This window comes from Oreochromis aureus, linkage group 14, assembly GCF_013358895.1.
Source record: "Oreochromis aureus strain Israel breed Guangdong linkage group 14, ZZ_aureus, whole genome shotgun sequence".
NCBI classification, from domain to species: Eukaryota; Metazoa; Chordata; class Actinopteri; order Cichliformes; family Cichlidae; genus Oreochromis; species Oreochromis aureus.
Window position 1 is genome coordinate 29,104,865 of NC_052955.1, and position 24,639 is coordinate 29,129,503.

The window sequence follows — 24,639 nt, forward strand, 5'->3', positions numbered from 1 at the left end:
AACCGCCCACCCCACCCCAAAAAAAACCTTTGAAATGTGAAAGATTTCCGGAAACATCTCATCTTACGGCTCTATAATTGGAGGCCCTGATGGACTCAGAATTTCTTGCATTAGTTGTGGCCTTGACTTTATTTCTTTCACAATGGGTCGTACAACTGAGATGTAAAAAGACTAAACTAAACCTTCTTTCGACTGCTCCCTTGTTTACAAGGGGTCATTACAGCAGAGGGATCTACATATTTGAACTGGCACAGTTGAAGCTCCCCTCCCAGGGATTTGCGCCTCCTCCCAGTCAAGGACTGGGGAACTTTTGCTCGTCAGGCAGTCACTACACTATGGACAACATAATGATGCATCTCAGAGCAAAATAACCCAACAACCCAACCCAGTGTTCACTGTTAAGGTTTATAAAGATCTCAGATGATCGGATGAAAAATAAAAAGTGAAACAAAGTTAAGCTGATAGGATTTATTTTTAGTTAAAAAGAAGAGGAGTCTCCTGATGCTATTAGGCTAACCTTCGTTTAAATCAAACCACACATGAATCCATAATTTTTAAGCAGCCTTCTGATAAAAAAAACAAACAAACAAAAAAAACACTGCATGATGGCTGTTTGTGTCCATGTGAGGAAAGTGCAGGTAATTCACAGCAAGTCAGTCAATGGGAATTTGCCCGCCTACCTCATTTATTCAAGCAGCTCCTTCGACTAAAGCAGACTCCCAGCGCCGTTTTCAGTGCCAAAATTTGACTGAAATTAGAGGGATGGGATTCTTTTAGCACTGCAGATTTCTAATTTCAGTCCGGTGTAGACAGCTGTTTGTTGTACACTTTCAAACTTCATTAAAACCTTAAAATATGAAGCGCTCAGTTGTCTGCTAAGGTCAGTGTCCTCTCACCTCGTTTCAGGCTTATTCAGAAGCAAACAATCATGTGTGCGAGTGAGACAGAGAGGAGAAAAAAAAGACACAAAAGTCGATGACACAAGTGGGATAAAGAAAGACGATGACGGATATTAAGCGAGACTGCATCTCAAACATGACATCAGTGCCAAAGATAACTTAGAAAGATTTCTTTAGAAATCTTTCTAAGTTAAAACTTCTGACTATGATTTGCAAGCCTTGGCTTATTCCAGACTGCCCGTCGTATGATAGAACGCACATTTTATAGTGACAGACAGATGTGTATTTGCAACTTGATATGCATCTTTTAATATTACAGTATGTGACTCTCAGCATGCACATGAAAACCAAAGGCAGACAGCCACATACTTAGTCATTTCCCATTTCCATTTCACTGCAGGACAAATAAGGTCAGTAGGGCCATAATACTGTGTGATAGCGATTTTTGCCAGTCTGCAAAAAATGACATTTAATGGGTGGATTTTTTTGGCTTGCCCTTCAGAGCGATAAATCGGTATCCGCTTTCCATGGTAAGACGAAGTGCCTTGCTCAATCTTTGATATGGCAGCGATAAAAACGACTGACTTTTATTTACTTGACAGAGTTTTGCAATTAGGAGGCTTCTGCAGCATAATCATATCTAGTGAACCACAACGAAGGGGAACATCGTTTTTCATGGCTGAAGAACTTCTTCCTCAGCGAGAAAAAAGCAAAACAAAAAGAAGAAAGAAAAAAAAACTACTTACAAATTTGTATTCACCAACTTTAAGGGTCTACTGATCAAATCAGTCATGCAAAAATGCAATCTATTTTAAAGCCATAAACCCACAGGCAAATGCTATTAACCTTTCACTGTAAATCACACGGAGCACATTTGTATCAAAAGGGAAATTATTTCAAAGGAACAGGAAAAGCATACGTCGTAGTTCTTAATAACTTATTTGCCAACACGTTTACAGTTTCACTATTGATCACACCTCATGAACTTCTGTTCATAAGGTGACTCTTGTCCGTTTGTGGGAGAAAAAAAAAAAAGCAGAAATAAGCTGTTTAAGAAATCTTCCGCAACTACCTCGCTGCTTTTTTGTTTTTTGGCGTGTGGGGGGGGTCTGCTGTACTAAAGCCTGCATGATCACCTGTCACAAAAATCCACCTGCTCCATTAGATACACAGCTCTGAGAATTTCTATAGATGCTTCCTTCTTCTCAAGCTAGGAACCAGTTACTCCATCTATAAACAACTGATTTAATCTTAAAACCATCCATGTAATGGAGCCCAGATTAGAAATAATGAATTCCACTGGGGATAAACAGTCCCATCGTAGGCAAGTCCGCTTTTACCAGAGAAAAAATAGAGCAGTCTGGGAAAACCGCTAAAGAGTTCACATTAATCCAATCAAACTCTTCTTCATCAATTAGTCTACTGCTAAAAGCAGAAGTGGACACAGTCGTTGAAGCACATTGGAAAAAAGAATAGTTTCATGCGTCGCTGAGTAATAAATTCAGAGCTAACAGTCTGCGCCTAAAAATAACCTCAGCAACATTTTTTTAGTGCGGACCCCCTCACAGTGAGTGCGTTTAAAAGCGCTGAGTTCACGTTTCTCCTCTCACCAGCGGCTCGGGGAAAGTTTCTCTTGTGCTGGAGGGAAAAAAAATAGTTTTTAAATTCCTGTTATCCACTCACCCTTTCCAGTCTTCAGCGTCCGTGTCACTGAGACACGCTGGGAGTGGGTTTGCCTTCGAGGTGGGATTAGAAGACACAACTGCGACGCCGAAGAGCGAATAACACTTTATTTTTTTCTCACTGTTGAAGCGCAGCAGCGGCTACGCGCATGCATCCGCGGTTACATGCAAGTGAAGGAAATGCTTTCCTTTCAAAATAAACACACCCGCGGGGAGTTTAGTCGACTTTTTGTTTTACTTTGAAGGCTACACCTTTGTCCTTTCTGCCTTAATGCGGATATTTTGACTGTCGAAGAATTTCCGTAAGACCGTCATGTGACCGTCGAGAAAGACTGGACAACCCAGTTAGTTTTCATCCACGTTCCCTATTATTGCACCGCTTACTTTTTACATACAATACCAAGAAAGAAAGAAAAAAGACTGAGCAGTGCTATTTTTTAATCTTCTGCTATTGCACATACTCTACTTGCAGTTGGAGTGTTTTGGAGAACTAAACCCATTCCCATAACCCTCAATGGGACTGCTAATCAAATTTTAAACTTTATTTTTATTATACTTTTTTTGGGGCGGGGGTAGTGCATCAATAAACAAACAAAATGAATAAATGCCAAACAAAAGAAATGTCAAGTAATATAGCCAGTAATATTTAAGTAATATTTATTTGTACAGGTTTCTGTCCAGTGGACGGCTCCACTAGGTTGTGTTTCTAGGTTTAATATTATAAATAGGTTACTGTGTTCATAAACAGAAATATATTTGAACAGATTTGTGGAGGTGGCGGTGATTAAATAAGACGGGAAGATTTGATTTTAATTTTTTTTTAACTACAGTTGTAGAACTCAGAAAAACCAGCAGGGGGCAACCAGTCAACATCAAGATATTGAACTTAAACATTTATTTTCTTATAAATAGAAAAGAGGAAACCATGTTTAAAGCAGGAAAAGAATCTAAATCAGGCTTAAATTATTAAAGATGATCCCGGTGGTTGCATTTTCAGCAAGATTCACGAGATAACGGGGGGAAAGAAAGAAAGAAAAAGGAAGCATCACATTCTCATCATAAATCATGACGCCCCAGTTGGCTCCATGAGCAAAACACATCACGCTGGGAGGTTACATGAACAAAAAAGTCACATATTATGCTCTGTCAAACCTTTAATACTAATGTTATCTAGGTGTGTGTACATCTCTCTGTGCCTGTGTGTCACTTGTTGTTTCAGTGTGCTGGGAGAGTCATAGGAGAGGCCCCATCACTCAGGGGGTGGATGAGCAAAAAGGATAATACATCTTAGCCTTCAGGAGCCAGACTGAGCCAACAAGTCACTGATGTGGGAGCCTGTTACTCATTTCAATTAGGATCTACGGTAAGGATACAGCGGGGGGGACTTAACTGGAAAGGTTAGCCAGAGGATAGGACATGGAAAGAAACAGCGACAGAAAAGGGAGAAAAAGATAGTAAGTGTCGTTAAGAGAAGAAAAAAGCAAAAACAAGTGATAAATGAGTGAGCTGGGAGCAGACCAGGACAGGATGGGAACAAATGAAGGAGAACAAATGGGTGAGATTAAGAAGAAGGAGAAAATGAGAAGAGTGGAGGTAAGAGCAGCAAAGGAAGAAGAGCAGAGATGGAGAAGAGGGGAAGGAGGATGGGGAAAAGAGTGACGCACAGAGGAGGCTCAAAGAAAAAAAAAAGAAGTCTGGATGAGGAGAAGATCAAAGGATAGATGACAGGGAGAACAGAGGGGGGTAAGGAAAGAGGAGAAACAGGGCAGAGAAGAGCAGAAATTGAGGAGGAGAGTAAGGGGAGGATAGAAGAGACAGCGAGCGATGGCGAGGAGTCGAAGAGGGGGTGGGGTGGTGATGAGTCATCGCCAGGCTATCAGCCCCGGTGGGCCGGGTTGCTGTGGGGGTGGCAGTGTGACACATATGCAGAAAACACACACACAGGGGGAGGTTGCCGGCCGTCATGCTGCTTATACGTCTCCTCCTGCTGCGGAGGCGGGTGGAAGACAATACAGGGATGCCACTGAGACGTGCAGTTGTGCACATGCAGCCCTTTCCTCTGACACACACATGCACATAATGTTGCTGGCTGGGCCAGAGGCCTCATTAAGACTCCGAGGATGGATGGATGGTTATAAGGGCAAACAGTCAATACAGCTGTATGAAAAATAACACAAGAACAAAACAAAAAAGAGGAAAGAAAGTAGGAGCACAAGCGCTGTTTACACATTGTGTGTCTCTGTCTATCTCTCACATACACCTTCCTCCATCATTCATACTTTATTAGGCAACGCATATGCAGAGGCGGATGTTGTATTTAAAAAAAAAAGGAACAGATAAAGAGGAAGATGCACAAGAAACACGGCCACGGTGTTACATGAAAAGTTCACCGCTTCGCTCCTCTCACTGCGGCACTATGGTTTGCTCAGCTGCTGTGCTAAGAGTAATATCAAGCTCCTTCTTCTGCCATTTAATTAGCTCATCACAAGGACCCACAGTGCATTTTCAGTGTTCTTGCACATGCTTTTACTTCAATCATACAACTGAAGATTGGGGGCGGACACCCTTCAATAAATAAAATCACTCTGGGTCTCTTTTTTAGTGCTGAGTCGATCTCAGAGTTGCCATGCCAACAGATTGAGGGGATTCCTAATCCTGATCTAGGCCAGTGAGCGCGGACATACTCTTCACATGTGCAAACGTTGGATAGGGCGCGTGCAGGCTGCGTGACATAGTGTTTCCCCCGTTTTAATCGCGTCACAACAGTTTTGCGTGCACGTTTCACGGCAGATTGTGTGAATGGGAGCAGAGCAACCCATTGGGTTGGTGATTCTTTAAACCCCTTTCAGCATCACTCCAACCATGCAAACCTGCAGGCGACATCAGCCGCCAACCCAAAGCGAGTAAAACAGACAAACAAACACAGAGAAAAAAATACTCGGATCACCAGTGAAATTTGAAAACCTCTGTAGGAATCTGTATTTAATCTTGAATTTCTACATACATTCATCCATCTCTGGAACAGAGGATCAGACAGTACGTGTGAGTGTTGAATGCGTGCATGAGTGTGTGCGTGTATGTGAGACACACGTGGATGCAGGTTGGGGTGGGTTTTCCAGCTGCCTTCTGCACACCTGCATATTTATCATGTGCTTACAAAATGTGATGGAGGCACATAACATTGGACTGAGAGACGATGATAGGGGGAGAGGGTGTACACATGTGAAGGCATTAGTGTAGCATAAATGAATAGTGTGTGTGTGTGTGTGTGTGTGTGTGTGTAATTTTGCGCTGAAGTGTGTGACTGGTGGCTTAAAGAGGGCAGTTTAATTCTAATAATTCAGTCATATTTTGAATGACAGCAGAAGGTGCACTGTCAGGTTAGTCTGTAAACCTTCTGACATGAAATCTTACTGAAAACATATTCAGCTGCAATGACCTGCATAGGTCGCAGTTAGAAAACTGACTAGGCTAAAAGTTCTCGAAATTTAGTTTGAGTGAAGCTGTTGTATGTTGTGAGTTTGTTCCCACATTGCGCATGTTAACGTGTGACTGTCTGTCTACATGAATGCTTACCTATATGTGCCTACTGATATGCCTGCATGTGCACTTTGCATGTACAATATGGATACAAGTACGTGCATCTATGTGTGTATGTTTACACATACTTACAAATAGAATCACATACACATACATGTCATGGTGCATGTTACGGGCATTTCTGCATCCCTGCTTGAACGTATGAGTGTGTGTGCTGCTTGTGAATGTGTGTGTGTCAGTCGCTGTCTTCTCTTTCATGGGCCTCAGCCAAGGAGCTCTCATCAATATTCTCCAGGCTCTCTGCCCGCTGGATGCTGAGTTCAGAGAGCGGGATGCTGGGCAATGTAGTCTGTTCTGGGTAAAGCCACGGCTTGAAGGCAGGGTTATGTCTCTGCTTCCACTCTGGATACTTCACACAGGCTTTGCAGATCTTCTTCATGGCCTGGAAAGAACAAACAACAACAAAAGAAACAACAACAACATGTGATTTATGAGAAATGATGGCAGTGATAGAAAGAATTTCCAGCAAACAGGTTGGCCGACACGTATGCTTGATCAATACTCTATAAGGAAGAACAGGCTGAACTCAACAGAGATGAAAAATACAGAGGACAGAAATAGCACCCATACAAAAATAGAGATGAAGATGGATGAGTGACAGGATAAAGGGAGACAGAAGGGAAGCTGTGAGAGATGGAGGAATCTATAGAGATAAAACATGGGCAAGGATAAAAAGAGGGGGGAGATCTTGTTCAGAGCCACAAGAACAGAGAATTTCTTTTTTCCAAATATCAGAGCCAAACAAGGGAGCTTCACACATGTCTGATAGTACTTAATGTCAGAAACAACATGCCTGTATGCTTTTTTAAAGGGTAAAAATCACAGAGCAACGCGTCTCATAGAAAAACAATGATCCGGCAAGTTACAGCAGCACTCAGTGCATGGCAAGACAATCATCTAGAATATATCTGGATATCTTTGTAACTGCAGAGCCCAAAAAATAAAAAGCAATTTTTCTTTCAACTATTAGTTAATCCTATGATTCGCATACATCTTCTTCACTGCAACCACTCTCGCTTTAAGAGCAGCCGCATGTTTTAATAAAAATATATCTACCAAAAAGCAAAGCAATACTATATACTGTTAGGCCTGCGGTATTTTGACAATGAATTGATTATGTCTCTGTGCACCATCTCGGTGGATTTCAAATCAAAAATGATGAATCGGTCTGCACTTCAGCGGTATGTGAAAAAAGTGCAGACTTCCAGACTTTCAGCTTTAATTCAAGGTTAGCAAAAGTATTGCATTAACTGTTTCCTTTACTGCCACCACATTCGGTTGCTGCTTGTTGGAACTGAAGAATATCCCACTTCTGTCCTGTACACTTCACAATCCATGCTACTGCTTCTGTCAGCAGTAAAGCACGCCCATGCCATAGCACTACCTCCACCATGTTTAATGTTAATGTAATGTTAATGTAGTGTCATTACCTGTTTCTCTCCTCTGTACTTTTCTATTCCCATTATTCTGATACAAGTTCTGTCTGAATAATTTTTTTCCAAAGCTGTGCAGGCTTGTTTTGGTGTTTTTAGTCTAATCTGACCTTCTTGTTCTTGAGTGTTATCAGTGGTTTGCACCTTGTTGTAAACTCTCTGTATTTACATTGTCCTTGACTTAGTTAGACGTTGTGAAGCTGTTTTTCTTAACCATGGAAATAATTTTGTCCTCATGCACTCTGTTATAGTTTTTCAGGTCTTTTGGTGTTGCTGAGCTGCTCAGTGCATTCCTTCTTTTTAAGAATGAAACAGATTGTTGATTCAGCCACTGGCACGGTTATCTCTTTGGACTTTATTTTGAGAGCCTCAGTGTATAGCAACCAGCCAACACTTGGAAATAAATAGAGGTCTTTTATTTGCTTAATTTGTCATGGAATAATGAGAGAACAGCCCTCACCTGATGGAAAATCTGCTCTTCAGTCATTGTCTGATTATTTTTGAGCCTATGAAAATGGAATCTTCTGTATGAAATAATAAAAAAAAACTGCACTTCAATCATGTCTTGATTGTTGGATTTAAAAGCCACCGTGTTGTTGTATCAAAGGAAAATTGCAAAAAAAAAATTAAAAGAAATGTGTCACTGTCCACATCCCATATTGATATTCTGACCCTCTCCTAATATGAATAATTAGATACATATTTTTAAAAGCTTTGATACTATTTATTAGTAACAATGTAAAATGCTTTTTTTGAGATATGAATGGAAAGCAAATCTCCAAAAACTCTAAAAATCCTATTGTGTTTAGGCACAGTCTTCACTAGATGCCTTCTTTCCCTGATATCATCTCTAAGGAGTCCTCCATCACAGCATGCTCTCTAGAGACTCATTGCCCTATTTTAATAAACATATACAGCAGCCGCCCTCAGACAAGCAGTAAACTATTAGGTCTGCGTATTTTCTCATGGTGACAGGCACTGTGCTGTGAGGAAGTGCGGATTATCACACAGTCAAACATACAACACACTTACAGGATCTTTGTTAATCTGCACATATTACTTACGCATGGAGCAAGGAAGTGGGAAGACTTGTTGACAACCCACTTGGGTAGTGAACCTGTAAAGAGAGTCGGGGTGAGCAAAGTATCATGGGTAAAAGTTGGAGTGTGACAGAGTCTGTTTTATTTCACATTACCAGGATCAAAGCAAGGCTTAGTAACTTAGTAACTACTCACTGCGCCCATATGGCTCTCTCTCATACATGCACACAAACACACACACACGCACACAGGCATTAGCAACGGATAATTAAAAAGAGTTACACAATCTGCATTTGCTTGCATGTGATCAGCAGTTAGAAAGTGAAGTAAATGGAGAATAAGAGGAGAACATCAACTGAAAAAGTAAAGTGAAGAAGAGCGCGCGAGAGAGGTGAGATAGACTGTCCTTCATATAGTTGCTATGGTGACATATTTTGACATAAAGGCAGGGCAATGAATAATTCATAGAACACAGAGTTAAGTACCTAGGTGAGTGTGTTTTGCTCTTCCTGTGTGTGCTCTGTTTGATTTTGTCCTTGTGTGCTGAATACCTTTCTCTCTCTGTCTGTGTGTGTGTGTGTGTGTGTGTGTGTGTGTGTGTGTGTGTGTGTGTGTGTGTGTGTGTGTGTGTGTGTGTGTGTGTGTGTGTGTGTGTGTGTGTGACTGTGAGTGATAGTTACCTCGAGGATCCACCTGGGCCATGTAAGTGAGGGTACAGTTATTAGGTCCCTGGCTCTGGATCATGTAGCCAGTCTGAATGGAAACTGCACGTACCATGTCCTTTTTAGGTGGGTATTTCTGTGGAAAAAGCACAGAGAGGCCAAAGCGTAAACAAAAAGGATGAGGAGCCCACTAGATTCTTTTTCACAAGGTGAATGAAAGACTAAGAAAAAAAAGCATCAAACTTATGCATCAACATAAATGTCTTTGACACGCTCCTTTAAAGGTACACCTGCATCAGCGATTGCAAGCAGAAATCCAGTATCTGCTTTATGTATACAAACTTGCTCTTTGTGAGATCTGTATAAGGCAGAGTAGACATCAAGAGCTTTGTGCTTTTAAGCTGCCAGTCAAACTGATTTTCAGCTTCATAGTCAGACTTCTGATGCAAATCCAGTGCACACCACTCTGTAAATAAAAAAAGCAAAGCTGCATGCAGCCCACTATTTCCCTTTTAGCTTCTTAGACTCTAACAGTATATCCAAGGTTATTATTAATGATTAGGGAGTCCACTACTGGTTAGTCTGCACTAATTAGGAGAGGGACACTGCAGAGCACTCAAGAAGAACAGAGAGCAGCAGTCAGCTAAGACATCTGCTTTATCTTTTCTCTGCTATTTAACTCATATTTTTGGCTTCTACAATTAGCACACTACCTTGTATTGGCAGGAGAAATCTCTGCAATGTGAACTTTTGTAAATCATCTGCGGGTTTCCGGGATACAGAATTCTCATGCTCCGAGCTAATGTAATCTTGTTGATTTTTTTTAGACTTCATTAAATCTGAAACATTAATCATGACTAAGCCATGTGTTTGAAAACACCCAGAACACCAGGAAACTGATCATCTCAGGACTCGAGCACTTGATGAGCAATCAGCTGAATGACAACACGATAATTAAACTTTGGACAAAATTAATCATTTTTAATATATCACTATGTGCACTCGAATATACGCTCACCAACCACTTTATGTGGTACACTTCTTCAACTCTTCGTTAATACAAATATCAAATCAGCCAATCACATGGCATCAAATCAGTGCAATTAGTCATGTAGACATAATCAAGACGACTAGCTGAAGCCAAAACTGAGCATCAGAATGAGAGTATTGATGCCAGACAGGCTGGTCTGAGTATTCAGAAACTGCTGATCTGCTGAGATTTTTATCGAAAAAAAAAAATCCCTCTGGTTTACAGATAACGCTGAGCAAAAATGCCATGTTGACGTCAGAGGTCACAGTAAAGTGGTCAGACTGCTTTGAAATGATCAATCAAATAAGCACTGGGTACAACCAAGGTATGCAGGAGAGGATAACACGTCAAACCTTAAAGTAAATGGGATACAGCTGCAGAAGACCACACCAGGGACTATTCCTTTGTGACAGGGATCTAGAGTGCGACCGATTTGGTTGCACATGCGACCTAATTTCTCAATGGTGCGACTAAAAAAAAAATTCCTCGGTCCTAGGTGCGACCAGCCGTTCGAGTAGAACAATTGATAACTTTTTCGTTAAGTTAAGGCCTGAATCGTCCAAAATTCATAGCCAGTTCTCTGACGGAGCCATCAACCTCTCAGGTTATGTCTAACACCGGTCCGGAGACGGCATCAGGTAATGAGCCACATACGATCGACTCCGAGCCAGAGCCCACTGAAAGTAAAAGGGGGAAAGTGTATACATTTCGAAGAGAGTGGCTTGACCAGTTTCCCTGGCTAAGATACAGTAAAGCTGACAACATGATGCACTGCATTTACTGTCGTGAGTGGGGAAAGACCATGGCCGGCAGTACTGCTTTGTGACTGGTGCTAATACATTTCGAATTGAAACGCTGAAAAAGCACAGTGTATATAGAAAACACATTATATGCGGCAATAAATGCACTGCCCAAGTGTCCCCTCTCCCCACTGCCTTTCAGTGGGAGTGAGGAGAGGGGACTGCCGCTCTGATGACTTGTGTGCAGGCAGCAGCAAACAGGTCATCAGAGGCCAAGATGATGATTAAGTTTAACATCGCCTACAATATTGCCAAAGAACAAGTTCCGTTCACTAAGTTCAAGTCCGAAATAATTCTTCACAAGAAAAATGGCTTGAACGTAAACCCCACGTACAGTAATGATGTCATGTGCGCCCAGTTTATAGGTGTCATCCCAGACACACTGAAAAAAAAAAAGAAAAAAAGTGAAAAAATGAAAAAGGACAAGTTACAGGAGTTGGTCATCTGAGAGGCATGTGACTGCAATGGAGGATAGTGCATAAGATATCAAGCTGTTCGGATGTTCAGATATTGAGATGTTCAGTTTGAAGCCTTTCAGGCACTTTTAATTTAGATTTTCTTTCATTCAATATATCTTGAGATGTTTTAAATTTACATTTCAGCTCAGCACTTTAAGCACAAGCACTTTTTCAGCAGCTCATCTTTCTTGTACAAATGTGCTCCAAACAAAGAACTTTGTGTTGACAAGATTGTTAGTTAATCATTTACAAATCAATATTGTCTGCATGGACAGCAATTTAAAAAAAAAAGTGAACATGTAAAACTGTGGTGCTAAGCAACGTGGTTGAAAAATTTGGATGCACCTAATTTTTGTGCTGGTGCACCTAAGAAAAAAATTTAGGTGCACTAGTGCAACCGTGGCAAAAAAGTTAGTCTAGAGCACTGTATGACCACAGTGTACTAATCTTCTGATGGCTGCTTGCAGCAGGATAAAATACAAATACGTCACAAAGCTCAAATCATGTCAAACAGGTTTCTTGAACATGACAATGAGTTCACTGTACTCAAATGAAGAATTATGGCAGTTCTGCAAGCAAAAGTGGTTCCCCTAGAGTAGCAAAGTGTAACTAATGTAGTGGCCAGTGAGTGTATAATTAATCTGTATGTCAATATTTACACGGTAAATCAATTCTGGTTCAATTCAAACTAAATATTATTTGGCCAAAGTGAACTATTAGGCAAAATATTATGTCCTCGTGATGGAGATAGATGACAGGGATCACATGAGTCTTTAATTAGCTGCTGGGCACAAAGGATATAGTTACAATGCCTCTGTTACTTGATAAATCCAAACAAATGAGTCAGTGGATCAGCACTGTTGTGTCTGGATCTGTGACTCCACTGTGGGAAAAAAGAAAAACTATGGCTCAGCAAACAAAGTGGTCATTAGAAGCCATTAGAAGTTATTAAGCCTTTGCCATTATAAATATTTGCATAGGGTTTTCATGCAAATACATATCGGACTCTATAGCACTCAACACAATGGTACGCTTAACAGCAGCACTAACCATAGTTACATGACAGATGGATTGCAAAAGCTTCGGAAATGTATGATTAAAGAACTGAAAATAATTCATGGCTCCTGTTATGATTGGTGGAAAAGCTGAACAGCGATTGTAGGATAACAAAACAGCATAAGTGAACCATGTCCCGCTGATGGATGCGCCAACCCGCCACTTATAAGTTTCCCCTGAAGCCAAACTCCAGGAAGTCGAGCTCTCGAGTTTTTCTGATTATCAGATTAGCCTTGGCTAACCACACACATAAACAGACACACAATTTGTTGTGTTCAGAAGTTCAAATTGATGCAGGAATGCGGAAGGCAGGGCGGAAGTCAACAGCTCACGGTCATATGAGAGGCCTTATCCTTCTGCAAACATTGTACTGGTGAGCAAAAGTTAGAATGAAAAGCAGAGAGGAGACAAAAGAGTGAAAAAGGACACTAGGTGACAGACAAAAGGAATAAAGACAAAAGACATGGGAACCCATGATGCACACAAAAGGCTGACAGACACGAAGACAGTGAGAGAGACATCGCTGAAAGTGTGGAATTGTTGTTTTACTTTGTTTCACCTTCTCATATCTGAGGATTTGCTTCTTTTTCTTAGTCTTTTTAAGTTTTCTACACATTTTAAAAGCCAGTCAATCAGACAACCCAGAAAACAAGTGGCAGGTTAATGAATGCAGGACACAACTAGCAACAGGTGATGAGTACAAACAGACATAAAGCCAACCGAAAAGCTGAGGTTTCAGGCCAAACTGAAAGTTACTCACATCCTCTTAATGTGCTTTAATCAACTGATTGTTTTTACAGCTTTATAGTATCTAGATTATTCAAGTTCTTGAAAAGGCATGCTCGGACGCTGAGCTTAAAACACAATATGTTCTTCTATCATCTATCATTGTTTCAGGTGGAAGCATCAGGGGCAGACAATATGATAGAGCATGGTCTTTGGAAAGGTGCTAAGCTAAACTGTTGCTGTGTAAGTAAAGAGAGCAATAGAGCGTGTGGTAGGGGAAGTACTTCTGGAGACTGGATCACGTTCCTGTTTTCTGAGCTGAGCAACTTCTAGCAACATTGCACTGGGTTGCATTTTATGGAGTCTGCAAGCAGACAGAAAGGCTTTTAGGAAAGTAGGTATCATGTTTTTGTTTTTTTTGAAAACAAAAATGAAATATGATGGTTGTTGCAGGTACTTGTTCATGTGAAAATCAGCAGGAGGCGCATGTTATCAACCTCTCTGGGACCGACTGCAGTCAGATTATTTTGTGCCATAAATTAAGCCTCCATTTTCCCGGGTAGATTTCACACTCAGTGGCAGACAAAGCTACGCTGTGAAAGCGAAGCTCATAAGGAACCAATTTAAATGCAGAAAACTTGTCTATTGCTACTTTAAATCACCCGTACACCCGTACACAGACAGAGCGGTGAAATGTTCCCTTAGAAAAAACGGGGCCTGTTCAACTTGCTAAAGAGGACCACTTCATTTCAGCTCGCCAGTATACATTATTGTGCAAAAGTCTCGAGCCACTCCTCATTTCTGAAGTTCTTTCAGAGGTTGTTTTTGGCTGCTTTTTCACTCATTATCAGTTCAATCCTTGTACTTGACCATTTTTGGGGGAATGTTTCTTTTTGTTGTTGTTTATTGTTGTTTATTTATATACTTAACACTGACCTATAAATGATTCAAGCATAAAATAGGCACCTAACTAAAGGGGTGACCCTGTGTTGTGTGTACTCATAACAAGAAGAAACTTTGAAAAAAGAAGAGCTTTGAACTTCCTTAAAGAAAGCCTGAGGACCTATTCCTTAGAGCTGCTTACAGAAATTGAAAGAAAGCTTGCATACAAGAGTTCAGGCTATGTGGAAGAATTAAAGCGGTTCTAAATATTGATGTTCACGCTCATTAGAGCGGTACTAACTCTGCTTTTGCCTTATATACTTTATTTCTATTCATGTTTGCGCACGTTTCGTAAATCATTGCTCCTTTTTCCCATTTTCCTAGCAAAATATCAAGAAACGCGAGATGACTTAAGACTTTTGCACAGCACTATTCACCCAGTTCATACTGAGACATTATTTTGTTCCCATTGCACTAGCATTCCTGCGCTCCTTCGATCACAGATTAAGGTTATATGACATAAATGTTGCCATGTACAGCATTTTCATGTTTACTTACGACATGTTTGACAGAGTAGTTCATGATGATGTAATCTTTTCCTATTGGCAGCCAGGAGCGGAGCGTGATGACGTCACGGTTCCGAAGTGGCTTTGGGCACTTCCCTGTTAACAAACAAGAGAAGTCATGTGAACAAAGCATCACAGAACAATCTGTACCTAAACGATATTTACATGCGCTTACATGCGAGTGTGCAACATACATGAGTAGTAACCAACATCCGCATTGACCGTAAGCTTCCCAATATCGAAGGTCTCAATGACATTTGTGTCCCACTTCTTTCTGTATTCAATGTCATGGAGAACGTCATACATGGTCTCAGCTGACACATCCTTGCACACCATCCGACACTGAGAGAGGAAGAAGGACAGAAAGAGAAACAGAGGCTTCATTTTTAGGCAACAAAGGGAAATCCACAATGATTTTACAAATTTGAGTCGCACACAGCTTATTCAAACTGTATTTAAAATACATAATTCTATGGCACCAGTATTGCACTTGTTCGAATTCATCGCTCTGTGTCTAATGCAAACTATGAGGTAGGAAAATCCATTAGAGTTTAATGAAGCTGCTCAGCATAAATTCAAAGTGAAGTAGTATACCACTGTTGAGGAGAGCTCAGGCCTAGTGATGCCAAGAAAGGTAAGTGAGACACAAAAACAAAGCCCGATGAACACATCACAGACTCAAATACCTGGAAATAAACATATGTACACACTCACTGCACCCATGTGGATCCCACACATGAAAGAAACACAAATGGCAAACGATGTGTAAATGATTAGACATCAGATGGTTGGAGAGCGTCAGTATCGGAGAGCAGAAATGGGGACTGTGTGTGTGTGTGTGTGTGTGTGTGTGTGTGTGTGTGTGTGTGTGTGTGTGTGTGTGTGTGTGTGTGTGGCACAGAGACAATCAGGACAGACAGGCCACTGACCATAGATGAGTCATTACCGAGACCCAAGCTCTTAAATGGAAAACACATTCACCACAAGACAGAGATGGAGAGACTTATGTCAAAGGGTTGTTGCTTTTTTTTTCAAGAGTGCAGCAGTAGCAGGAGCTCTGAATGTCACCTTTTTTTTAATCTTTTTGTGGTTCTGTCCGAAACAAACGACGTGCGAAGAGTCTCTTCTGCACTAGAGCACCAGCTTTTTAGACTAAAACAACCTTCCTCATATCAGTTATGCTGTGTAGATGAGATATACTCAGCAGCAGCCATTAGACCAGAAAAGAAGTGTAAAATGTACTGCGTGGCCACGTTATGCTACAGAAAGACCATCTGCAGGTAGAGCTGCTTTTTCCTGACAGTTTCTCTCGTTTTCTGTTGTAAGTTTAACATTTTGCATATTCCTTTCAGACATTTCATGTTGACATCTAAGACTGACTTACAATTACTAGGAAGTTTTCATTGCACTTAAAGCAACATAACACATTGCTGTCACCTCGAGGAGGCTGCTGGTGGCTAGTGGAGTCTGTTTGCTTCTTTGCTTCACTTCATGTCTACCCCAGAGGGGAGACACACAGTGAGTTAATGAGCAGGAAAACAGCAGTAGAGAGTCTAGCTGAAATGAAACAACTGCACATAAATGCATGGCTTCGGCTCAGGAGGTAGAGTTGGTCATCTACTAATCAGAACGTCAGTAGTTTGATCCCCAGCTTCTCTAGTTTGCATGCCCGGGTATCCACGGGCAAGATACTGAACGACGGGTTGTCTCCAATGCATCCATTGTGTGTGAATGATTAAAAGCACTTAGGTATTAAAAACAGTGCTTGTATGAATGGGTTTATAGTACGAATGTGTTTTGAGAGTTATATATATATATAGTACCAGTCCACAACCCTATTAAATAATATATTGTGGTGAGGCATTGGTTCAATGGTTCAATGTGTTTCTTTGTCTGAAACAAAGAACATTGTTCCTCTGTGAGAAAGAAAATCATAGGTTAAAATCCACAGGATAACATGCAAACTCCACACAAGAGTTTATATGTTCTCCCCGTGTCTGTGTGGGTTCTCTCCTGGTACCCCAGCTTTCTCCAGCAGTCCAAAGACATCAATGTTAGGTTCTTACATGATTCTAAACTAGCTGTAGAAGTGACTGATTGTCAGTTTCTATGTGTTAGCCCTGCAACAGACTGGCAACCTGTTCAAGGTTTGGGATAGGCTCTAGTCCCACTCTGACCCTCAGTTAGATAAGCAGAAGATAATGGATGGATGGACGGATGGATGGATGGATGGATGGATGATGGATGGACGGATGGATGGATGGATGGATGGATGGAGCCTCGTACAAGTTATAGGCAAAAAACTAGGAGTGGTGCTTCCATTAATACCACAGCCGGTTGATTGTTTGCATAGCATGTCACAGCTTATTAATGAAACCATAGAGACTCCTGGCTATGTCTGGCATAGACGGCAATACACCCCAGGTAAGCCCTTGAGTAACAGTGTTGCCACAGTTACAATTGCCAGGAGGAATTAGTCTCAATAATAACAAGGTGAAAGGCAAGGGGTAGAGGCATGTAGAGTTATAAAGCACAGGAGACACAAAGGCAATGACGGAAAAAAGAACCCAGCACTTGATCAAGAGCAAATTAGAAAGAAATGGACCAAGGGAAGTTGTCTGCCCCAGATAAATTTTAACTCCTGTTATAAATCAGTCCAGACAGTTTAAAACTCCGCCCAGCCTATCTTCCATCACTGCTTCCCTTCAGGCTTCATTTAGGAAAATTATCATAGACTGTATCCCACATTTGTCTGTAAACCTGTTTTAAACTCGAGGTCTCCTCTTAGTCTTTAATAACAATAACTATTTGAAATTCAAAATGGTCCGCATTGGTCTGATACATGGAAAAGTCACCAGGGCCAACAAAGAAAAACAGACATTCATACGTAAAGCCAGGTTAGAATCACTAATTAACCAAACATGCATGCATTTTTGACTGTGGGAGGAACCCATCTCAGCCATAGTACTCAGAGACAAACCACACAGGCACAGGAAGAACATGCAAATGCCACACAGAAACCCAGAGCGTCTTTATTGAGAGGCAATGATGCTTATTGCTCTGTTGGAAGCATCATGATGACATCTTTTAATTACATGTGCACACAACCTGACAGATGTAAATCATTAGAGTTTTTCCATCAACTAAAATATTGGTGAGTTGCAATTTTTACTCCTAGAGGACAAGTCAGCAAATTAAGACACACTTTTGGAAAGTTACCATCAAATACTCACCCGAACATATAACAATATCATGTTGGGAGTTCTACTGAAGATGAAATGATAAATGACAATGAAAAGAAAGAAAAAAAACAGGTTGGAGCATAAAAATGAGGACACCAAACGTTTTCAGACAAGATCCCAAAAAACGTTAATTGTCCTGAGACCAGATATCACTGCCTTCCCAGTGTCTTATTTTGGCACGCAACCCACTTGTTCGAAAATGTTCGTTTACCAACTCCAGATCGGAGCCGAGGCCATCAGCTTTAGCTGTAGCTCTCACACAGGAACACAGTCTCACACGACTCCACAACAGTCACACTGTGCAACAAAGGAAACTGTAAATGCTAAATTGTAATGACATTCCCAGAAACAGAACCCTCGGTAAGATCGAGGAAATGCAGGCTGAGTGCAGAGAACAGGTCAATACAGACTGAAAGCTGATAAAACAGAAAAAAACTAAACGGGAATGTGGTGCAAGCACATTAGTGTTACCTATTGTAACCTTATCGTTAGCCTAATCAAGAAAGAAGTGATTTCATACTTCACATGAGTAGCAGATTGCTAGGCCACTTAAGCAACAAACGGCAAGCAAAGTTCAGAAGAACTGAGCAAAAATGTGTAGCTAGCTGTTTCGCAAAGAGCACAAAAAGAGCTCTTCAGCTAAAGTAGTGGGTGTGTCACTGGACTTGGACAGGTAGATCCCAACCAATCTATAGGTCGATATTAGCTATCAGTATCGGTATTTAGCCACTGGTTTGTCCACCAGAGGGCACTCTGCAACTTCCTTGTTGGATCAACTAGAGCAGGGGTCTCAAACTCCAGTCCTCGATGGCCGCTAACCTGAAACTTTCCCATGTGTCCCTGTTGCAACACACCTGAACAAAATTAGTAGGTCATTAGCAAGAGTACAGAACTTGACTGCATGCTGAGATGGCAACCCCTAACCCTACTCAAGTAAATTGAAGTAAATGTTTGGAAAAATGTGCTTCTAAAAGTACTTTTATTGCACCATGTTCATTCACTCATGAGCTGCTGTAGCATGAATCAAATGGCTGGATTCCCACCTCAGCGTGCAGTCAGGTTCTATAGAGTATTGCTAATGACCTACTAATTGTATTCAGGTGTGTTGCAACGGGACACGTGAAAGTTTTAGGACAGCGGCCCCTGAGGACTGGAGTTTGAGACCCCTGAACTAGAGGGTAAAAAAGGTTTTAAAAAAAATTACTAAAAACATTTTGTGTATCAAAAAACAAGCTCTGACATTAAAATCCTGCTTATAACCACAGCAATAATCCTCCATATATCACAGCATGACACTCTGAAAGATAATGTCCTATTTATGTGTGTTGTTGTTCGGACGATTTTTATTTTAAATGCATTAAATCAACTAGTGAGTGAGAATCTTTACACTGCATCACTAATCACAAGGATATAAACTAATTTTCCAAGAGGGAAGTCTGTCACATTACAAGGCACATCTTAATGTCTGTAAACGTAATTAGGGACTGTAAAGTCATCTGTTATCGCTGTCTAAAAGACAATAGTTAAAACCCTTATGAGTATTCTGTTGTTGTATTAAAGATTAGTGAGATAGATTATGTAGGCACAATGCAATTATGATTTATTTTATCAGTGTAGTCAAGGAGGCATTACACATTTATTACCAAAATAAAAACTAGACAAAAGACAAACGCCTCTTTTAAACCAATTTGGTGCTGGAACCAAATCTAGATCCAGTTCCATGGATTTCTACTGAAAAGGTTGTGGCACTTTTACAGAAAAATTCACAGATCCAGTTCAGAGATTCTTCAATGATTTTCTTCCAGGGAATATTAGAACAGTTTTGGTTCGTAAACCAATTGAAATGTGGGTTGGGTCTCAAATGGTACCAACACCCAACCAGCTTTGCATCACCACTGGAACCACATTGCTGAAAAAGTTGTAACAGAGTAAAAAAAGAGAGAATACAGTATGACTGGATTTTTCAGAATAATGGTTCTGCACTAGAACTGTGATGGGTGGACTCCAAAAGTGCGTGTAAAGAGATTAGCAAAGTCTGTGCAGGTCACAAAAGACCAGAGAGAATAATGGATGTCTTGTGTCCACAGGCAAACTGAAACAGGAGTAGCAGGAAGAAGGAAAAACAAAATGAAAAGTCGAAGGGGGAAAGCTGCAGGGAGCAAGACATTCAGCCCAGAATGAAGACATACAGCCAGCTACGTACACGTGTGTGTAATTCTATTACAAACTAATTGAATAAACTCGACAGATGAAGCAAAGAGGGCAGGATAGAGGGGGTGAAACAGAGTTCAGAAAGATAAAATAGAGATGGCGGAGACAAGCAGGCATAGGTGGACAAACAATAGGTGTGTGTAGACGGCAGTCTTTTCAATATGTTTGTCCACAGGGCCACTCTCTGCCTACTCATAACACCCAGTGACCTGCGATCCCTGCACATCCAGCCCACTCCCTCTACTTTTCATTCTCTCTCTTATTCCCTGTTCCACCCACTCTTCTTCTCTTCTTGCCGCCCTCTCCCTCTCCTCTTCCAATCTGTCAGCTCCCATCATTTGTTCCTCTGGGTGCTGATACATGACAGTAAATTTGAAAAAAAAAAGAAAAACAGAAGGGGAGTGACTCAGAGCTGGGCTTCCCTCTTCGTCAGCATGAGAGAAGGCAAACCCTGGGAGTATGTTTGCGTGTCTCTGTGAGTGTGTGTTGATGTGGGCAGGAGGATGGCCCATTTACAGTAAATAAAAACTACCCACATTTTAATGCACACACACTGAGTGTTGCATGTGAAGTCGTGTGCTGATCGATGATATTAAATTTCTGGTTAGAATGAGCACAGTCATGACTGAACTGTGAGGTGATCACTGATTAATATGGTAGGGGCAATGATGACGATGATGATGAGGCTAATGATAATGATGATTGCCAGCCTGTTCCACTTCTCTCACTCAAATGTGGGGACATATATCTATCTTTGTTGCTTTTTAAAGCTACGCACAAGACAGGCAGAGAGGTTACGTTAGAGATGCACGGCTTTATTCCGTCTATAAACAGAACAGCTGTAAGTACCACACTGACTCACAACTACATTTGTAATGACATAATTGTATATACAGTACATTTGCAGCGTGGAAGATTGGTATGTGAGAGTGAAACAAAAGGGGAGATGAGACAGCGGTGCACAATGCAAAACCCCCAGTTTTTGTCATATTTACATAAAGATAAAGTGCCAGCTACAGATAGAAGCCCCACCCAAACTTCAAACATGCGTGCGTGCACTTTCCACTTCTCACTGTTTGCAGTCTGCAACTGTCAAGATAAAACACACCTGTCCGATGTCAGGGAGAAACGCCTGAATAAGCAGATCCCTACCCTCTGCACACAGGATATACCCTGAGGAATTACGCAGGAGAATGAGGCGGCTTTATAGGCTCTTGATTGGCCTGTACACTACACACACACACAAACACAAACACAAAGAAGCTTGCTAATAGGTAAGAAGACGGATAGAGGGGGCTGGGAAAAGCCCTGTGCTTTTGCAGCTCCTGCACATGTTGATAACACCTCTATGTACACACGCACATATGCACACAAGCTAACAAGACTTTATTTAACAAAGTAAACACCGGGTGGCTCGCTGACTCTCTTCAGACCTGGATACAATAGCAGGACACACACACATAAAGCGGACGATGGGTTTCATTTGTATCTTTGGATATGTAGTCAGTTCTGGTCAGATTAGTAAGCTGGAAGGGTTAAAAAGTGGAAAGGACCCTCCTGAGATTTCGGGCCGTGAGGCCAAACATTTCTGTGTGTGTGTGTGTGTGAGACAGTGAAAATGCTAAAAGAGGTTTTTAAGCCTGATAAGCACTAAATTAACAGTCAGTCAGGTCTCCTGACAGCATCTGCAGCTCTAAGATGAAGTAACACTGGCAAAGCTGTTGGCTCCAAGTGAAAGTGTGAATTTTCAATTTCTTTATTTACAGTTTACCCTTGGGTGCAGGTCTCAATCAAAATGCTCCCTGCTAGCTTCTACTAAACTTCTACTTTCGAGCTTGAATGTGTGGAAATACAATCATGTGCTGAAGAGAGAACTGGGTGTTTTGCCACAAGTGTGCTGTGAGAACACTGTTTAAATTAATTCCCCCCCTTCTCTGATTCCCACAACATAAACAAAGCATTATTAACGACTGCGGTCAGTCATTGTTAGACTCGGGTACACGGCAGATTCTCACAGGCTACAAGCAGCGCCGCCGTCCTAATAATGCCTCCACGTCAACTCCCAGGACAAACGCTCACACTTGACGAAAACTGCCACGACTGCTGTTTGAGCAGATAACAGAGTTTGCTCACAGTTTCACATGGCGCTCACGTTACCTTACCTAAACAACTAACCAGGAACTACTAGACTTTTCCACCTAATAGGGCACAGTGTCCTATTAATGTAAACTGATGCTCTTCAGAGGACTGGGGTGCGATTTAGTTAAATGAGAATTATACACACACAAAACACACAAAAGGTGATCAAAAAAGAATGTAGTCATTAAACTCTGACAATGACTGACAATCACTGACAATGGATTTAGAAGCAGCAAGCGCTCACACTGAAGGTAATTACTGAACCGATGGCCGAACAAACTGATCGATCCTGTCTATTTGCTCATGACCTAACCGACTGCTCTCCCACTATTGTCAGCAGCCCTATTTGAGCGTGTGCTTTTGCAGACTTCCATTTGTTTTGAATGGATGACAAACTGTGTAGTACTCAGCACTCTACATAATACGCTTTTGCACAGAGGCTTGAAAATAGTTTCACTGGCAAAAGGCGACATGTCTCCAGAGAATTAAGCCTGCCTCCTGAGATTTCAGCCAGCTCTCACTTCTCTTTAGTGCGGGACATTTTTTTTTTTTTTTTACTGTGGGCATCAGGCATCAATTCAAATACGCACCATTATCTAAAACAGGATGTGGTCACTACAATGCATTTTTTTAAAAGTTCTTGTCTTTACCTCCAAGCCCTATACTTGGACTGCTACAGTCATATTGGGTCATTTATTAAAACTGATTTGCTTACTGGCTTTACAAGGAACAACACAGAGAGTGCTTTCTCATTTCAAATGTGTTTTTGGGATGTTTGGAGAGCGCAGCTGCAATAAGAGCAATGAGAGAGAGCAATGCTTAAAGGCTGTCAGCAACTTAAATCATATGGGAATTTAGAAGGGAGCACTTCCCTGCCAGCTGGATTATGCAGCAGGGTTTTATATCGCTCCCCTTCCCCTTTGTCTTTGTACTGTTGCCACATGACCACATCCACACCACTTTCCATTATTTCCCACCAGTACCCGATGCCCAATAGAAGCGCACAAAAAGTTCTATTCATACCTGTATGGTTAAATTGTCTCACCTTAATTTTGTGGATGGACTTCCCCTCCTCCAGAGACTGGGTCCACACAGTGACGACCCCTTTGTTGTAGGTCATATTCCAGCCCTCTTCGCACACACACTCGGCCTTGAAGCTGGCAAACGCCTGGTCGTCCGGGATTGTCACAGTCTGTCCAGACATGGCTTCTTGCTACCGCGAGGAGTTGATAGGAGAGCGAGGGATGTGGTGGGATGCGTGGGGGTGAGGACTACAGTGGAGACACGATGAGCTGGGGAAGCCGGGAGTCGAGTTTCCCTCCTCTTCTTCTTCTCCTGTGGGAATAACTTGTCTAATTCAATTTCCTCCTTGCAACAAGCTTTTGTAGCTGCAGCGCGTCTTGTGATGGTCTGCGCGCGTGCTTGTGTGTGTGTGAGTCTGTGCCCGCGCGCTTTCAGGGTCCAATAACCGCAATCCACCCTGCACAAACTAATGTAGCAGAGGTGCAGGCAGAGAGAACAGGTGAGCTGGAAACAGCTGGGGAGGGGGGAAAGGCAAAGAAGTGCGTAAAATGAGATGGGCGGATCAGATCAGATCAGAGCTCTGAGCCGGTCTCCGCGGTTTAATAAGTTTCTGTCCGCTCCAGCAGCCCTCTCAAACAGCCGCTCTTCACGCAAACCATATGTTTCTGTGTTTCCGCCTGTCACTGCCCGTTTCTGTCTCTTACCTTCTGCCTCCACCTCTCCTCTCTTGCCCTCTGCGCGTCTCTACGCCTCTCTCTCAGTTGTTGTCTTTTAAGGGTTTATAACAAGCTGATTTCCAGAACATCTCCATCGCTGCGTCGCCGCTGTGGCAGGTGGTAAAGGGGATGCGGTGAGAAATATGAGGAAGAGGAGGAGGAGAGGTTGGACGGTGGGAGGAGGAGGAGAGTCGGGCTGCACAGGCAGGAGACCAGCCACAGCCACCGTGAAAGCGCCTCCCTTTGTTGCCTTCAGGTGCTGCTCGTAAAGCTCACAGCTCTGCATTGTTTTAACGAGAAGACTGCAAAGGCGAGAAAGATATTTGCACCTCTGAATATAAATTACAAACAGATAGGTTTAAAATGTTTTTGCATAACGGTTAAGCTGGTCCAGGAAACAAACAAAACCTAAAACAAAGAAAAACGGCGATCAAAGCCTAAAGCTCTGATTTGTGACATTTTTCATTAAATAAA

At 41.7% G+C, this 24,639-nt stretch overlaps 2 protein-coding genes across 6 annotated transcripts in view; both read right to left on the minus strand.

Moving 5' to 3' along the window:
• LOC116313827 (arf-GAP with Rho-GAP domain, ANK repeat and PH domain-containing protein 1) overlaps positions 1 to 2,732 on the minus strand; it is a 56,242-nt gene extending 53,510 nt beyond the window's left edge. For 3 of the 4 annotated variants that reach the window (XM_031731638.2, XM_031731636.2, XM_031731637.2), the window contains exon 1: positions 2,583 to 2,732. The gene's annotated coding sequence lies outside the window, so the exon portion shown is untranslated. Of the gene's footprint in view, positions 1 to 680; positions 749 to 2,582 lie in introns of all 4 variants that reach the window. The other variant, XM_039622602.1, reaches the window with a different exon arrangement.
• Positions 2,733 to 5,531: 2,799 nt separating this feature from the next.
• On the minus strand, positions 5,532 to 24,374 carry stard10 (StAR-related lipid transfer (START) domain containing 10). Of its 2 annotated transcripts, XM_031731642.2 has the most exons (7): positions 24,154 to 24,374; positions 23,472 to 23,761; positions 15,029 to 15,176; positions 14,827 to 14,930; positions 9,335 to 9,452; positions 8,679 to 8,731; positions 5,532 to 6,563 (listed from the first exon to the last, which is right to left on the minus strand). In XM_031731642.2, the coding sequence occupies exons 2-7, from the start codon at positions 23,628 to 23,630 to the stop codon at positions 6,357 to 6,359; spliced, it is 789 nt and encodes a 262-aa protein (XP_031587502.1). In that variant the 5' UTR covers positions 23,631 to 23,761; positions 24,154 to 24,374; the 3' UTR covers positions 5,532 to 6,356. The 2 variants fall into 2 exon arrangements, with proteins under 2 accessions (XP_031587502.1, XP_031587499.1); XM_031731639.2 differs by lacking the exon at positions 24,154 to 24,374 and having other exon boundaries at positions 23,472 to 24,011.
• Positions 24,375 to 24,639: the final 265 nt, after the last annotated feature.

Bases quoted from the DNA above. Each gene is read 5' to 3' on its own strand.
- stard10 (XM_031731642.2), bottom strand. From the start codon at position 23,630: ATGTCTGGACAGACTGTGACAATCCCGGACGACCAGGCGTTTGCCAGC. The intron at 15,177-23,471 runs GTGAGACAATTT...TTCCTCTCTCAG, and splicing joins AGTCCATCCACAAAATTAAG to TGTCGGATGGTGTGCAAGGA. The intron at 9,453-14,826 runs GTAAGTAAACAT...CTTTTTCCACAG, and splicing joins ACTACTCTGTCAAACATGTC to AAATACCCACCTAAAAAGGA.